Source organism: Ranitomeya variabilis, chromosome 2, assembly GCF_051348905.1.
Source record: "Ranitomeya variabilis isolate aRanVar5 chromosome 2, aRanVar5.hap1, whole genome shotgun sequence".
Classification (NCBI taxonomy): domain Eukaryota; kingdom Metazoa; phylum Chordata; class Amphibia; order Anura; family Dendrobatidae; genus Ranitomeya; species Ranitomeya variabilis.
In genome coordinates this window covers 137618492-137636929 of record NC_135233.1, presented here as the reverse complement: position 1 = coordinate 137636929, position 18438 = coordinate 137618492, and the positions used below count along the sequence as shown (strand labels likewise).

The 18438-nt window shown below is 42.4% G+C and overlaps 1 protein-coding gene across 1 annotated transcript in view; it reads right to left on the bottom strand.

The window, feature by feature from the left end:
* The window catches only part of YIPF4 (Yip1 domain family member 4), a 90746-nt gene extending 72606 nt beyond the window's left edge, over positions 1 to 18140 (bottom strand). Inside the window, exon 1 of the mRNA XM_077283025.1 lies at positions 17788 to 18140. Within this exon, the coding sequence (XP_077139140.1) occupies positions 17788 to 17869 (82 nt within the window). The 5' untranslated portion in view covers positions 17870 to 18140. The remainder of the gene's footprint in view (positions 1 to 17787) is intronic.
* Positions 18141 to 18438: the final 298 nt, after the last annotated feature.

Below are 18438 nucleotides of genomic sequence, written 5' to 3'. Positions count from 1 at the left end.
ACCTGCAATTGGCGAGGTGGCAGCAGGAGTCGGGCGATTCTTCCGGTGGTCCGACGCTGCAGGGCAATGATCTCACTCCCATCCCAGTGCGGCAGGTGAGGCAGGCTCAGCGTTGCTAAGTGGTGTGGGGGGGACCCGGCGACATCCTTGCCGAGATCTCAATCTGTGCATGCGCCGCCTCCGGTGGCCATTTTTCCGCAGGCCACAGCATCGAGGCAATGGCAGTGCGCGGGCTCCGGGCTTTCACAAAATGTCAGCGGAGCCCCCACACCACCGAACCTGCCACACCAGTCTGAGTTATATCATCACCGGACCACCAAACACCCCCTATGACTCCGCTCCACCAGCGCTGCTGATTTCCCCAGGGTAAGCTGAATTCAGGACTGTAAGACGGACACGGACCCCCATTTGACGCATTAATTTTTTTCCCCACATTTTCCTTCTGAAAAATTGGGGTGCGTCTTATGGTCCGGTGTGTCTTATAGTCCAAAAATATGTTGTGTATAGAGTAGTAATCAGGGTACAGAGCCCATAGTATAATGATCACTGATTATCCATGATAAAGGAAAAGGAGTACTTGTCTGTGGTCAGCCCTGATGCACGTTTTGCCATTGCTTTTACAAGGTGTATGCATACATTAAGGGTATGTGCACACTATCAGTAAACGCTGGGGGTTGGACACTGCGTACTTGAACAGTGTCCAGATGTTACAGTACAGTGGATGGGATTTCAAGAAATCTCATGCCCACCATACATGCACAGACGTCCACAGCTCACCCACTGAGACGGACATGCAGTACATCTCTCCAGACCACGGCATGTATATCTTAAGGAGACGCAAACCTCCGCAAGATAAATTTCAATAGCCGGCAGCGCTTTGGACACAGCGGACATGTGCTACGTCCAAACCGTTGCAAATTACTGAATTTGTGCACATACCCCAATACATTTCTGTAGCACAGAATGTAGCCCCAACATACAAAAATTCCACCAGCCGAAAACTTTAATCTTTAAAATGCTGCAATCCAAATGAAATTTTGCTTTGAACATAAGGGTATGTGCACACAACGTCTTTAAAGAGGTTGTCCACTACTTTTAAACTGATGACCTATCGCTAGGATAGGTCATCAATGTTTGATCAGCCGGGGTCCGACACCCCCGCCGAACAGCTGCTATAGGTGGCGGAGGTAGTGGCCACCGTACACATAAGCCTATTTGTTTGAATGGGAGGTGGATGTGTACTACCCTGTGGCGACCAAAGCTAGTAAACGGAGCAGCTCGGAAAGTGAGTACTTCCGGCTGGCGGTCGCCACCTACGGCAGCTGTTCGGCGGGGGTGTCGGACCCCAGCCGATCAGACATTGATGACCTATCCTAACAATAGGTCATCAATGTAAAAGTAGTGGACAACCTCTTTCAAGGCCTCATTCAGATGTACGTTTAAACACGTACATGAAATTAATTATAGTGGCGTCTGTTTTCCATCAGTGTGTTATTAGTGCTTTTTTTGGATAGATGAAGAAATTAATAACAAAGCTTATCCTGTCCTTTGAAATGTTAATTTCGAACAGCACACAGACTCCATCCACGTGCTATATGTATTTTTTTCAAGCAAAAGCTGCCTGGAGAATGGAAAAGTCACTTCTTTTAACTGACATCTCTGGAAACCTAAAGTGCTTAAAAGAAGCTCAAGAGATCGAACATATCAACAGAAAGTTGTTTTATATTGCAGGGCGTGGGTTTATTATTTAACATGTATTTGGCAATTTCTCAGGAGGGACTACCTGAAGCCACCTGAAAAAGCTGTATGAACATACGCAAAAGACTCGCTAACATTGCCGTATAACACGGCCAAGTGCTCTCTGATGTTTTATCGGACAGCACTTGGCCCAATGTTATTCTATGGGGCAGTGCAGATCTGCCATTATTTCCTCATGCTGATTCAGCACAAGAAAACAATCGCAGCATGCTGCTGGTGTATAAACACTGGTTATACGTGTGGCGACAACGTATTTGTATCTTTACCAATCTACAGCTACTGCTAACATTTAGGCTATGTTCACACTAAGCTTTTTTATGCAAATTTCCAGCTGCGTTTTACAGTAGCAACAAAGTTTATGAGATTTCAGAAATCTCATGCACAAGCGATTGGTTTTTTTTGTCCTCAGTATTTTGTGCTTTGCATGTTTGTTTGTTTTGGTGTTTGTTTGTTTTTTACACAATAGAGCATGTCACTTCTTTCAGTGTTTTGACCCATTGAAAGTAATGGGTGGTGAAAGAACAGTGAAAATCCATACCAAAAAATGAATGTATCAGATTTTGCAGCGCTTTTTTGTGCCAAAACCTGGTTAGTTATATAACAAAATCCTAAGGCCGGTTTCACACGTCAGTGGCTCCGGTACGTGAGGTGACAGTTTCCTCACGTACCAGAGACACTGACACACGTAGACCCATAAAAATCAATGCATCTGTTCAGATGTCATTGATTTTTTGCGGACCGTGTCTCCGTGTGCCAAACACGGAGACATGTCAGTGTTCGTGGGAGCGCACGTATTACACGGACCCATTAAAGTCAATGGGTCCGTGTAAAACACGGACCTCACACGGACGTTCTCCGTCTGGGGTCTGTGTGCGTGCAGGAGACAGCGCTACAGTAAGCGCTGTCCCCCCCACATGGTGCTGAAGCCGCGATTCATATGTTCCCTGCAGCAGCGTTTGCTGCAGAGAAAATATGAATAATAGTGTTTAAAATAAAGATCTATGTGTCCGCCGCCCCCCCACCCCCTGTGCACCCCCCCGCTGTTCATAAAATACTCACCCACTCCCACGTTGGCTGTCACTCCTTCCTCTCTGCCCCGCGCCTCCTACTGTATGCGGTCACGTGGGGCCGCTCATTTACAATCATGAATAGTCGGCTCCACCCCTATGGGAGGTGGAGCCACATATTCATGACTGTAAATGATCGGCCCCACGTGACCGCATACACTAGAAGCCGCGGCCAGACCAGGAAGCAGCGAGGGAGGCGGGTAAGTATTTTCTGAACAGCGGGGGGGGGCGCACAGGGGGTGGGGGGGCGGCGGACACATAGATCTTTATTTTAAACACTATTATTCATATTTTCTCTGCAGCAAACGCTGCTGCAGGGAACATATGAATCGCGGCTTCAGCACGATGCAGGGTACCACACGCGTGGGTACCACACGCTCCGTGTGGTACCCACTCGCCATACGGGCGGCACACGTGTGCCGCACGTATGGCCTACGTGAGTTCCCAGGCACACGGACACGGATAACTCCGGTACCGATTTATTCCGGTACCGGAATTATCTGGACGTGTGGGACAGCCCTTATATGTAGTCTATCCTCCTACACAAGCAAATAATACAACACCCTGAATGGTTTAAAGGGATAAAGAGGCATCAACAAAAGAAATTTACAATATCAGATATTTTATTAAATAACATGGTTAAAATGATCTGCCTTAAAAATCTTTACACACAAACGACATCTAATTAAAAAAGGCAGCAAAGGGACAAATGAAATACTACGGACATAAGCAGAAATTCAGATGTATTAAGGAGATACACACTCCTAAAAAATACTTCATTTAGTCCGATCTCCTCCCAAATGAAAGTTAGGCTCCAAGAAAAAAAGTGCAAGCAAATGCATAAAAAAGTGCAAAGTACTGCAATGATATATGAATCTGATGATATATGCTAGTTATATTATAGTCAAGTGACTAATATGTATATATATATAGATTCCTTTGAAAAAAAATGATAATAACTTTGCAAAGTATGAAATTTGATGAGGTCATGTAGTATAAATCACAATGCGCTGAAATGGAGACCAAATAGTGAGTACGGTAAGTAAGCAGCCAAAATGCAGGGTGAACAATGAGGTAACAGTGGACTTTCATTAATGAAGGTGTGCTGCACTATGCGCCTTTTGCTGCCACCCCGACAGCGCCATTTCGCCTACCAGGCTTCTTCCATATGGGGGCATGCCGGTGCTGTCGGGTGGCAGCAAAAGGCGCATAGTGCAGCACACCTTCATTAATGTAAGTCCACTGGTACCTCATTGTGCACCCTGCATTTTGGCAGCTTACTTACTCGGTGACCTGCCCCTAGTTTACATAATGAATATTACATATACATACTGAAAAAAAAAACCTTCTGCAGGCAAGCGCCAACCGTGGCACCTGCCCTGCAGCATAATCGCATATGTACTTAGAATCGGGCCACCATCTAGTATACCATAATTAATATGTTTGAGGTTCTCCTGATATAAAAAAAAAAAATCCATTTGAAAATAGCGCCCGCCTCGCCTACGCAGTAGTAGCTGTCGGTGATCCAATAGCTGCTACAGCACAGGCTCCAGGGGCGCCATCTTGCTGAAGAATGCACCGCATGCGCGGGACCCCGAAAACCCGGAAGTGACTGCCAGCTCCGCCTCCGACGTCACCCCGGCTCCCAGCGCTTCCTGTCGGCGCTTCAGAGCAGCGTGGGACGCCCGGCTAACCAGCAGCACTCCGGGCGGTGCCACCAAATGCCGCCGCCGCTGCAGACAGAGCCCCCAGCTGCACCATCCGACCGGAAGGAGGAGACCCAGGGGACATACTTACCTAGCGCTGGTCTCGTGAGACAGGACACCACCGGCGACCGCTCCCTGCCGAGAATGGCACCGCCGTGCAGCCCTGCCAGGACCACCGTGACATCTCCAGGATCTCCGCACCGGCCGAGGTAGGAGACCCCCCCCACTACCTGAGTCGGCCGGCCTGGGATCCTTTTGTAAAATCTGTAGGATCCCGTCCCTTTAGGAACAGGAAACCAACTGATACGTGGGAGAGGTGCCGCCCTTTTGTATCTGTGGGTTTCCTGTTCCTAAGGGTCGGATCCCCTCTCTCGTGGTGCTGTCATGGGAGTCCGAATAAAAATAAAATTTCCTCCTCCAAGATGGCGCTGTCGATACCTGCGCAGTAGCAGCTATTGGTGATTGTCAATAACTGCTATTGCGCATGCGCTGGCGGCGCCATCTTGTTAGAGTAGAAAAAAATATCCTCCTCCAAGATGGCGCCTCCAGCGAATGCGCAATAGCAGCTATTGTGCAGGCGGTTCCATCTTGGAGGAGGAAAAAAATTTTCTCTTGCCTGATGGCGCCGCCGGAGCCTTCACAGTAGCAGATATAAGATCATTTTTTTCAATATGTATATATAATATTATGTAAACTAGGGAGCAGGTCAGTGAGGGATCAGTGACCTATCAGCAGTCTGCATTATGAATAGCAAATCAGGGCACTACATGAAGACCCCCCACAGGCCGCTCCAGAGCACGAGCATACCGTTAACACAAAACTGAAACTAAAGATTAAACAACAACCACAAGACGGATTTCATCAACCAAAGGTATCATTTTAGTCCATATAACAGGGCCGACCTGACACTGTCTGTAGGTTACTGTGCACAATCCTGCTGACAGGTTCCCTTTAAGGGAAAACGTGTAAATATTTTGGAGAGGCCTAGTCAAAGCCAAGACCCTAATTCAATTGAGACTATGTGGTCAGACTTGAAGATTGATGTTCACCAGAGGAAAACCATCTAACTTGAAGTTTTGCCTTGAGGGATGGGCAAAAATCCCAGTGTGAAAAGATCGTAGAGGCTTATCCAAAGCGACTTGCCGCTGTAATTGCTGCAAAAAAAGGCTCTAGAAAGTACTGACCGCAGGGGGATGAATAGTTATGCACAGTGAAGTTTTCAGTTATTTTATCCTATTTGTTGTTTGCTTCACAATAGAAAGAAAAAGAAATGTTCACAGTTGTAGGCATGATCTTTCCATGAACTTATGCAAACCCTCAAAAAAAAAAAAAAGCAAACTTTCAAGTTGTGAGGTAGCAAAGCATAAAAAAATGCCAAGGGGTGAATACTTTCACAAGCCACTGTACACACAAACATCTTTTGAGGAGATATTTTCTTTACATAATTTATCCACAAAAAGATCATAAAAATATCTAGGAAACTTACTGTATGCATTTCCCAGTGTAAAAGGAGGATTCATAAGAGCTCCAGTTATAGGAGAAAGCCGCTCACTACAGTGAAAGAAGTCATTGGCACAGCTGATCTGGGTGTACTTAGTTCTGGCAGCTCTGCTATAGTGGGCAAACAACCAGCAAGCATGTGATTGAGAGGTCCAAGAGAAGCTTCAGCAGAGTGCTCTCTAAGTAACAAGTAGATGACAAAACAGAAAACGGAAGTGGCAATAAACCGCTCCGGTCATCTCTGCAAGGTCCATGGTTAGTCACGTGCTGTAAATTTACAGTGGTGTGAAATTAAATCTCAAGACCAAGCGATATAAATTTGGTTCTCAGATTAACCCCTTCACCCCGAAGCCTGTTTTCATCTAAGTGACAGGGCCAATTTTTAGAATTCTGACCACTGTCACTTTATGAGGTCATAACTCTAAAACGCTTCAACGGATCCTGGTGATTCTGACATTGTTTTCTCGTGACATATTGTACTTCATAATAGTGGTAAAACTTCTTTGATATGACTTGCATTTATTTGTGAAAAAAACAAAAATTTGTCGAAAATTATGAAAATTTTGCAATTTTTAAACTTTTAGTTTTTATGCCCTTAAATTAGAGAGTTATATCTCATAATATAGTTAATAAACAACATTTCCCACATGTCTGCTTTACATCAGCACAATTTTGGAAACAATCTTTTTTTGTTAGGGAGTTATAAGGGTTAAAAGTTGACCAGCGATTTCTCATTTTTGCAACAAAATTTGCAAAACCATTTTTTTTACGGACCACCTCACACTTGAAGTGACTTTGAGGGGTCTATATGACAGAAAATGCCCAAAAGTGACACCATTCTAAAAACTGCACCCCTCAAGGTACTCAAAACCACATTCAAAAAGTTTATTAACCCTTCAGGTGCTTCACAGGAATTTTTGGAATGTTTAAAAAAAATTGAACATTTAACTTTTTTTTCACAAAATTTTTACTTCAGATCCAATTTGTTTTATTTTACCAAGGGTAACAGGAGAAATTGGACCAAAAAACTCGTTGTACAATTTGTCCTGAGTACGCCGATACCCCACATGTTGGGGTAAACCATTGATTGGGCACATGGCAGAGCTCGGAAGGGAAGGAGCGCCATTTGACTTTTCAATGCAAGATTTGCTGGAATTGAGATCGGAACCCATGTCGCGATTGGAGAGCCCCTGATGTGCCTAAACAGTGGAAACCCCACAAGTGACACCATTTTGGAAAGTAGACCCTCTAAGGAACTAATCTAGATGTGTGGTGAGCACTTTGAACCTCCAAGTGCTTCACAGAAGTTTATAACGTAGAGCCGTAAAAAAAAATTCATATTAATTTTCACAAAAAATGATCTTTTTGCCCAAAATTTTTTATTTTCCCAAGGGTAACAGGATAAATTGGACCCCAAAAGTTGTTGTGCAATTTGTCCTGAGTACGCTGATACTTCATATATGGGGATAAACCACTGTTTGAGCGCATGGCAGAGCTCGGAAGGGAAGGAGCGCCATTTGACTTTTCAATGCAAAATTGGCTGGAATTGAGATCGGAACCCATGTCGTGTTTGGAGAGCCCCTGACGTGCCTAAACAGTGGAAACCCCCACAAGTGACACCATTTTGGAAAGTAGACCCTCTAAGGAACTAATCTAGATGTGTGGTGAGCACTTTGAACCTCCAAGTGCTTCACAGAAGTTTATAATGTAGAGCCGTAAAAAAAAAAAATCATATTAATTTTCACAAAAAATGATCTTTTTGCCCCAAATTTTTTATTTTCCCAAGGGTAACAGGATAAATTGGACCCCAAAAGGTGTTGTGCAATTTGTCCTGAGTACGTTGATACTTCATATATGGGGATAAACCACTGTTTGAGCGCATGGCAGAGCTCGGAAGGGAAGGAGCGCCATTTGACTTTTCAATGCAAAATTGGCTGGAATTGAGATCGGAACCCATGTCGTGTTTGGAGAGCCCCTGATGTGCCTAAACAGTGGAAACCCCACAAGTGACACCATTTTGGAAAGAAGAGCACTTTTAACCCCCAATTGTTTCACTAAAGTTTAGAATGTAGCGCTGTGAAAATTAAAAAATCATTTTTTCTTTCCACAAAATGATGTTTTAGCCCGCAATTTTTTTTTTTCCCAACGGTAACGGGAGAAATTGGACCACAAAAGTTGTTGTCCAATTTGTCCTGAGTACGCTGATACCCCATACATTGGGGGAACCACTGTTTGGGCGCATGGCAGAGCTTGGAAGGGAAGGAGCGCCGTTTGAAATGCAGACTTAGATGGATTGGTCTGCAGGTGTCATGTTGCATTTGCAGAGCCCCTGATGTACCTAAACAGTAGAAACCCCCCACAAGTGACCCCATATTGGAAACTAGACCCCCCAGGGAACTTATCTAGATGTGTTGTGAGAACTTTGAACCAACAAGTGTTTCACTACAGTTTATCACGCAGAGCCGTGAAAATAAAAAATATATTTTTTTCCACGAAAATGATATTTTAGCCCCCACGTTTTTATTTTCCCAAGGGTAACAGGAGAAATTGGACAACAAAAGTTGTTGTCCAATTTGTCCTGAGTACGCTGATACCACATACATTGGGGGGAACCACTGTTTGGGCGCACGGCAGAGCTCGGAAGGGAAGGAGCGCCGTTTGAAATGCAGACTTAGATGGATTGGTCTGCAGGTGTCATGTTGCATTTGCAGAGCCCCTGATGTACCTAAACAGTAGAAACCCCCCACAAGTGACCCCATATTGGAAACTAGACCCCCCAGGGAACTTATCTAGATGTGTTGTGAGAACTTTGAACCAACAAGTGTTTCACTACAGTTTATCACGCAGAGCCGTGAAAATAAAAAATATATTTTTTTCCACGAAAATGATATTTTAGCCCCCACTTTTTTATTTTCCCAAGGGTAACAGGACAAATTGGACCCCAAAAGTTGTTGTCCAACTTGTCCTGAGAACGCTGATACCCCATATGTTGGAGGGAACCACTGTTTGGGCGCACAGGAGAACTCGGAAGGGAAGGAGCACTGTTTTAGTTTTTCAAAGCATAATTGGCTGGAATTGAGATCGGATGCCATGTCGCGTTTGGAGAGCCCCTGATGTGCCTAAACAGTGAAAACTCCCCAATTCTAACTGAAACCCTAACCCCAACCCTAACCCCAGCCCTAACCCTAGCCCTAACCCCAACCCTAGCGCTACTTTCACACTAGCATTTTTTTGCATACGTCGCAATGCGTCGTTTTGGCGAAAAAACGCATCCTGCAAAGTCATCTGCAGGATGCGTTTTTTCCCCATAGACTAACATTAGCGACGCACGGTGACGTATTGACACATGTCGCAACCGTCGTGCGACGGTTGCGTCGTGTTGTGGCGGACCGCCGGCAGCAAAAAACGTTACATGTAACTTTTTTTGTGCCGACGGTCCACCATTTCCGACCGTGCATGCGCGGCTGGAACTCCGCCCCCACCTCCCCGAAACCTCACAATGGGGCAGCGGATGCGTGGAAAAACAGCATCCGCTGCCCCCGTTGTGCGGCGCTTGCACAGTATGCGTCGGGCCAACGCAGCGCGACGGCCCCATACCGACGCTAGTGTGAAAGTAGCCTAACGGGAAAATGGAAATAAATATATTTTTTAAAATTTTATTATTTTTCCCTAACTAAGGGGGTGATGAAGGGGGATTTGATTTACTTTTATAGCGTTTTTTGGGCGGATTTTTATGGTTGGCAGCCATCACACACTAAAAGACGCTTTTTATTACAAAAAATAGTTTTTGCATCACCACATTTTGAGAGCTATAATTTATCCATATTTTGGCCCACAGAGTCATGTGAGATCTTGTTTTTTGCGGGACAAGTTGACGTTTTTATTGGTACCATTTTCGGGCACATGACATTTTTTTGATCGCTTTTTATTCCGATTTTTGGGAGGCGGAATGAACAAAAACCAGCAATTCCTGAAATTCTTTTAGGGGGGGCGTTTATACCATTCCACGTGTGGTAAAATTGATAAAGCAGTTTTATTCTTCAGGTCAGTACGATTACAGCGATACCTCATTTATGTAATTTTTTTATGTTTTGGCGCTTTTACACAATAAAAACTATTTTATATAAAAAAATAATTGTTTTTGCATCGCTTTATTCTGAGAGCTATAACTTTTTTATTTTTCTGCTGATGATGCTGTATGGCGGCTTTTTTTTGCGGGACAAGATGACGTTTTCAGCGGTACCATGGTTATTTATATCCGTCTTTTTGATCACGTGTTATTCCACTTTTTGTTTGGCGGTATGAGAATAAAGCGTTGTTTTTTGCCTCGGTTTTTTTTTTTTTTTTTTTTTTACGGTGTTCACTGAAGGGGTTAACTAGTGATATAGTTTTATAGGTGGGGTCGTTACGGACGCGGCGATACTAAATATGTGTACTTTTATTGTGTGATTTTTTTTTTTTACTTAGATAAAGAAATGTATTTATGGGAATATTTTATTTATTTTTTCTTTATTTAGGAATTTTTTTTTTTTTTTTTTTTTACACGTGTACATTTTTTTTTTTTTACTTTTTTACTTTGTCCCAGGGGGGGACATCACAGATCGGTGATATGACAGTGTGCACAGCACTCTGTCAGATCACCGATCTGACAGGCAAGGGCAGAGGCTTGCCGGCGCCTGCTATTAGGAACTCTCAGCAGGCGCCGGCAAGCTAGGTCATCTCATGACCCGGAAGGAGTCCTGCGGCCATCTTGGATCCGGGGACTCCTTCCAGGTCACCGGAGCAGCGCGATCTCATCGCGTTGCTCCAGTGGGAGAGCGCAGGGAGCCCCCGTCCCTGCGCGATCCCCCTCTATGCCGCTGTCACTATTGACAGCGGCATCAGAGGGGTTAAATGCCCGCGATCGGCGATAGTGCCGATCGTGGGCATTGCTGCGGGGTGTCAGCTGTCATATACAGCTGACACCCACACCCGATCACCGCGGCGCTCAGCGATCGGTGCGCCGTACTAGTACTGCTGCTGGCACAAATGCAGTGGCGGCAGCGCAGTACTAGTACGGCGCATGTCGCAAAGGGGTTAAACATTGGATTGATTACAAATATTCTGTTGCTTTGTGTTTACAGCTCCTAGACAAATCTATGCATGTGTTTGGTGATCTGTTCCCTACTTTTTGCTAACATGCTAAGTGTGTTTTAGTGTATACTGGATGAGAAGTTCTCCCATCGTGTAACAACGGTGCACACTATTTTGGGCAGGGCTCTGTAGTCGAAGAGTCTGTGTCCATTTTGATGGAATTGGTGTCGGTATAAAATGGACCAACTCCTAAAATATATAATTGGGATCATTAGTACAATGCAGGATGTGCTGTAAATGTTTTCATAAGAATTTGGGAAAGTTATGAAATGTCTTATGAATGTCTGTTCTGTTCCTGATCTAAGGCTCTCGGCTTTTAGTGGAGATGAGTCTGTGCTGCACTGTATGTACATGCTCAGTAGTGAGGAAGGGCTGTGGGGTCAGAGAGGAGATGAGTCTGTGCTGCAATCAGGCAACCCCCACATGTACTTATGCTGGCTAACAGATGTAAATCATTCAGCTGCGGTGATGAAAACTAAATCTCCGAGCACTTACAAATACTCAGAGGACACCCGAGCGTGCTCGAGAAATCTCGAGTACCGAGTATATTCGCTCATCACTAGTGTGTATCTGTAGTCTGCACTATGATGAATGATAGAAAAAACAATGTTGTGTGCAGAAAAGCTTTTCATGATATACCCATACAACGGACGCTGTAACAGCCTATGTATGATAGGTGCCACAACGGTATCCATTACATATACTGTGGGCGATTATGGTATTGATTTATGGTAATGGAGATGTCATGACATCAGGTACCATGTCACATCCCCGGCTTGACCCCTTAACGTCCAATTAAAGACACAGTCCGTCATTGGACGCCTCCCCACGTTTGGCGGGGGCTCCAGCGGGGAGCCTGCACCTTTTCCAGGACATGACAGCTGATCTGATAAGCTGACATGTGCCCGAAACAGCCGTGGGTGAAATCTCGATTCACCCACGGCTGTTAACATGTTAAATGTTGCCGCCCTGAGCTATGTATCAGAGGCGATCAGACAAGTGCAGCTTCTAGCCTCCCATGGAGACTATTGAAGCATGCAAAAAGTAAAAAAAAAAGAGTTTTTACAAATATTAAAAAAAAAAGAAAAAATATACAAGTTCAAATCACCCCCCTTCAATCCATTCAAAATAAAACAATTAAAAAAAAAAAATCAAATATAAACATATTTGTCATCGCCGAGTTCAGAACTGCCCGATTGATAAAAAAAAAATTAACCTGATCGCTAAACAGCGTAGCGAGAAAAAAAAATCCAATGCCAGAATTACATTTTTGGTCGCCACGACATTGGATTAAAATGCAATAACGGGCGATCAAAAGATCGTATCTGCACCAAAGTGGTATCATTAAAAAAACGTCAGCTGGGCACGCAAAAAATGAGCCCTCACCTGGCCCCAGATCCAGAAAAATGGAGACGCTATGAGTCTCAGAAAATGACTTTTTTTTTTTAACAAACTTTGGAATTTTTTTTCACCACTTAGACAGAAAAGAACCTAGACATGTTTGGTGTCCATGAACTCGTAATGACCTGGAGAATCATTGCGGCAGGTCAGTTTTAGCATTTAGTGAACCTAGCAAAAAAGTTAAAAAAAAACAAGTGTGGGTTTGTGTGGGTTTGCACATTTTTTGCAATTTCACCTCACTTGATTATTTTTCCCATTTTCTGTTACATGACATGGTAAAATCAATGGTGTCATTCAAACGTACAACTCGTTCCTTGTTTTTTCACCAAAAAAAAAAAAAAAGTTATGGCTCTGGGAAGAAGGGGAGCAAAAAATGAAAATGCAAAACCAAAAAAACCCCTGATTGTTAAGGGGTTAATGTATAGGTCAGGAGCTTTCACTGTGGAGGAGCAACATGTAAACAAAAAAACAAGATGTGGATGGGACAAAACAGAATGGAAATCCATGAGAGCAAAATAATGAAGTATGAAGAATATTAGTCCCTGCATGTAAGACAACATGGACACACACATATAATAATAATAATAATAATAATAATAATAATAATAATAATATGTGCTGCACCGTGTATGTGTGTGCGTCACACATACATATATACAGTGTGAGGACACCGCACATAATGTGTGACACTGGAGAAGGGACAGTTAATGTACATGGAACAATAGAGGCAGGAAATAGCTCCCTCACCACACGTGTGTGTGTGTGTACTGTATATCATACACATACTGCAAACCTATACCGCGTGTGTGTACTGTATATCATACACATACTGTATACCTATACCGTGTGTGTGTACTGTATATCATACACATACTGTATACCTATACCGTGTGTGTGTACTGTATATCATACACATACTGTATACCTATACCGTGTGTGTGTACTGTATATCATACACATACTGTATACCTATACTGTGTGTGTGTACTGTATATCATACACATACTGTATACCTATACCGTGTGTGTGTACTGTATATCATACACATACTGTATACCTATACCGTGTGTGTACTGTATATCAAGCACATACTGTATATCTATACCGTGTATGTGTGTACTGTATATCATACACATATTGTATACCTATACCGTGTGTGTACTGTATATCATACACATACTGTCTACCTATACCGTGTGTGTGTGTAATGTATATCATACACATACTGTATACCTATACCGTGTATGTGTGTACTGTATATCATACACATACTGTATACCTATACCGTGTGTGTGTACTGTATATCATACACATACTGTATACCTATACCGTGTGTGTGTACTGTATATCATACACATACTGTATACCTATACCGTGTGTGTGTGTGTGTACTGTATATCATACACATACTGTATACCTATACCGTGTATGTGTGTACTGTATATCATACACATACTGTCTACCTATACCGTATGTGTGTGTGTACTGTATGGCTAGTGTGAACACTTACCTATGGCTAATAACATGGTAAAGCCGGCATTTATAGGAAGGTCGGAATCAACTGTGTTTGGATGTAATTAAAATCACAGCATGGTGAAGGGCAGGGCGTTCAAGTCAGAAAAAATAGTACATAGTAAATATAGGAAAACTGACTGAACAGCAATCTAGTCTGAACTGGTGCATAATCAAAAAAGACATATAGCAAATAGATAAATGGCTGCACTCAATTTTACTGTGCTAAAGCAAGGAAATGTGCGATACATGAAATGTGAATAGCATAATGGCTAAGCATCTCATGTGTTTTTTCATAGATTTCACAAGCCATTATGCTATTCACATTTCATGTATCGCACATTTCCTTGCTTTAGCACAGTAAAATTGAGTGCAGCCATTTATCTATTTGCTATATGTCTTTTTTGGTTATGCACCAGTTCAGACTAGATTGCTGTTCAGTCAGTTTTCCTATATTTACTGTGTGTACTGTATATCATACACATACTGTATACCTATACTGTGTGTGTGTATACTGTATATCATACACATACTGTATACCTATACCGTGTGTGTGTGTACTGTATATCATACACATACTGCATACCTATACCGTGTGTGTGTATACTGTATATCATACACATACTGTATACCTATACCGTGTGTGTGTGTACTGTATATACCTATACCGTGTGTGTGTACTGTATATCATACACATACTGTATACCTATACCGTGTGTGTGTATACTGTATATCATACACATACTGTATACCTATACCGTGTGTGTGTACTGTATATCATACACATACTGTATACCTATACCATGTGTGTGTGTACTGTATATCATACACATACTGCATACCTATACCGTGTGTGTGTATACTGTATATCATACACATACTGTATACCTATACCGTGTGTGTGTACTGTATATACCTATACCGTGTGTGTGTACTGTATATCATACACATACTGTATACCTATACCGTGTGTGTGTACTGTATATCATACACATACTGTATACCTATACCGTGTGTGTGTACTGTATATCATACACATACTGTATACCTATACCGTGTGTGTGTACTGTATATCATACACATACTGTATACCTATACCGTGTGTGTGTATACTGTATATCATACACATACTGTATACCTATACCGTGTGTGTGTGTACTGTATATACCTATACCGTGTGTGTGTACTGTATATCATACACATACTGTATACCTATACCGTGTGTGTGTACTGTATATCATACACATACTGTATACCTATACCGTGTGTGTACTGTATATCATACACATACTGTATACCTATACCGTGTGTATACTGTATATCATACATACTGTATACCTATACCGTGTGTGTGTACTGTATATCATACACATACTGTATACCTATACCGTGTGTGTGTGTGTACTGTATATCATACACATACTGTATACCTATACCGTGTATGTGTGTGTGTACTGTATATCATACACATACTGTATACCTATACCGTGTGTGTATACTGCTGTATATCATACACATACTGTATACCTATACCGTGTGTGTGTGTACTGTATATCATACACATACTGTATACCTATACCGTGTGTGTGTACTGTATATCATACACATACTGTATACCTATACCGTGTGTGTGTACTGTATATCATACACATTCTGTATACCTATACCGTGTGTGTGTACTGTATATCATACACATACTGTATACCTATACCATGTGTGTGTGTACTGTATATCATACACATACTGTATACCTATACTGTGTGTGTGTGTACTGTATATCATACACATTCTGTATACCTATACCGTGTGTGTGTACTGTATATCATACACATTCTGTATACCTATACCGTGTGTGTACTGTATATCATATACATAATGTATACCTATACCATGTGTGTGTGTACTGTATATCATATACATACTGTATACCTATACCGTGTGTGTGTACTGTATATCATACACATACTGTATACCTATACCGTGTGTGTGTACTGTATATCATACACATACTGTATACCTATACCGTGTGTGTACTGTATATCATACACATACTGTATACCTATACTGTGTGTGTGTGTACTGTATATCATACACATACTGTATACCTATACCGTGTGTGTACTGTATATCATACACATTCTGTATACCTATACCGTGTGTGTACTGTATATCATACACATACTGTATACCTATACCGTGTGTGTGTACTGTATATCATACACATACTGTATACCTATACCATGTGTGTGTGTACTGTATATCATATACATACTGTATACCTATACCGTGTGTGTGTACTGTATATCATACACATACTGTATACCTATACCATGTGTGTGTGTACTGTATATCATACACATACTGTATACCTATACCGTGTGTGTGTACTGTATATCATACACATACTGTATACCTATACCGTGTGTGTGTACTGTATATCATACACATACTGTATACCTATACCGTGTGTGTGTGTACTGTATATCATACACATACTGTATACCTATACCATGTGTGTGTGTACTGTATATCATACACATACTGTATACCTATACCATGTGTGTGTGTACTGTATATCATACACATACTGTATACCTATACCGTGTGTGTGTACTGTATATCATACACATACTGTATACCTATACCGTGTGTGTGTACTGTATATCATACACATACTGTATACCTATACCGTGTGTGTGTACTGTATATCATACACATACTGTATACCTATACCGTGTGTGTGTGTGTGTACTGTATATCATACACATACTGTATACCTATACCGTGTGTGTGTACTGTATATCATACACATACTGTATACCTATACCATGTGTGTGTGTACTGTATATCATACACATACTGTATACCTATACCATGTGTGTGTGTACTGTATATCATATACATACTGTATACCTATACCGTGTGTGTGTACTGTATATCATACACATACTGTATACCTATACCGTGTGTGTGTACTGTATATCATACACATACTGTATACCTATACCGTGTGTGTGTACTGTATATCATACACATACTGTATACCTATACCGTGTGTGTGTACTGTATATCATACACATACTGTATACCTATACCATGTGTGTGTGTACTGTATATCATACACATACTGTATACCTATACCATGTGTGTGTGTGTACTGTATATCATACACATACTGTATACCTATACCATGTGTGTGTGTACTGTATATCATACACATACTGTATACCTATACCATGTGTGTGTGTACTGTATATCATACACATACTGTATACCTATACCGTGTGTGTGTACTGTATATCATACACATACTGTATACCTATACCATGTGTGTGTGTACTGTATATCATACACATACTGTATACCTATACCATGTGTGTGTGTACTGTATATCATACACATACTGTATACCTATACCGTGTGTGTGTACTGTATATCATACACATACTGTATACCTATACCATGTGTGTGTGTACTGTATATCATACACATACTGTATACCTATACCATGTGTGTGTGTACTGTATATCATACACATACTGTATACCTATACCGTGTGTGTGTACTGTATATCATACACATTCTGTATACCTATACTGTGTGTGTGTACTGTATATCATACACATGCTGTCTACCTATCCCCCTGTCCGTGCTGAGCTGGCAGGCATGTCTTTATTACTGCCCCGGTCTGTGTCAGTACTAGGCCTCACCTTCTGCCTCGTTAGATGACACGAAGGTGAAGTCCCCCGGGTTGCTGTTATGGGGGTGCAGGGGAGGGCCCGGCGGCTGCATCCTTCTGCTTCTGGGGTTGATGTTGGTGACGATGACGTCTCACGCCAGCTCCACAGGCTCTACGTGGGGAGGAGTACGTCGTGACGTCCCGCACATACCAAGACACCAGCGCACGCCCCGCCTACTGCAGCTACGTCACCGCGTAGCAGACAAGCAGCTGGGTTCAGGTACACTGGTACAGGCGGTAACAGCCCAGTCGCTGCAGCCTGAAAGTCCCGCCCGCACGGCCACGAGCACGGCTGCCGGTGTTCTGAAAATTGTCGGCATGTCTTCATTTCTGCAAAGGGGGGTGATTAAAGCGGCGGGGAGTGACTACATGCCGAGAAGGGGAGTGTATCCATGCCCAGAAATTTCACCAGAGGGACGATGCTGAAGTTGGTTTCTTATTCGTTCAGTTTCTTATTCGGCTATTTTTTATTTTCTGTTTTTTTTCAGGTTTTTCAATAAAAATAAACCATTGTAAGTATATAATATTATGCGGTCATGTGCCCTCTTGTGAATACACTTAAAAACAGATAAAAATATTAGAAGGCTGGCACAAAAATGGGCATCAAAGTGGGCACTGAGGT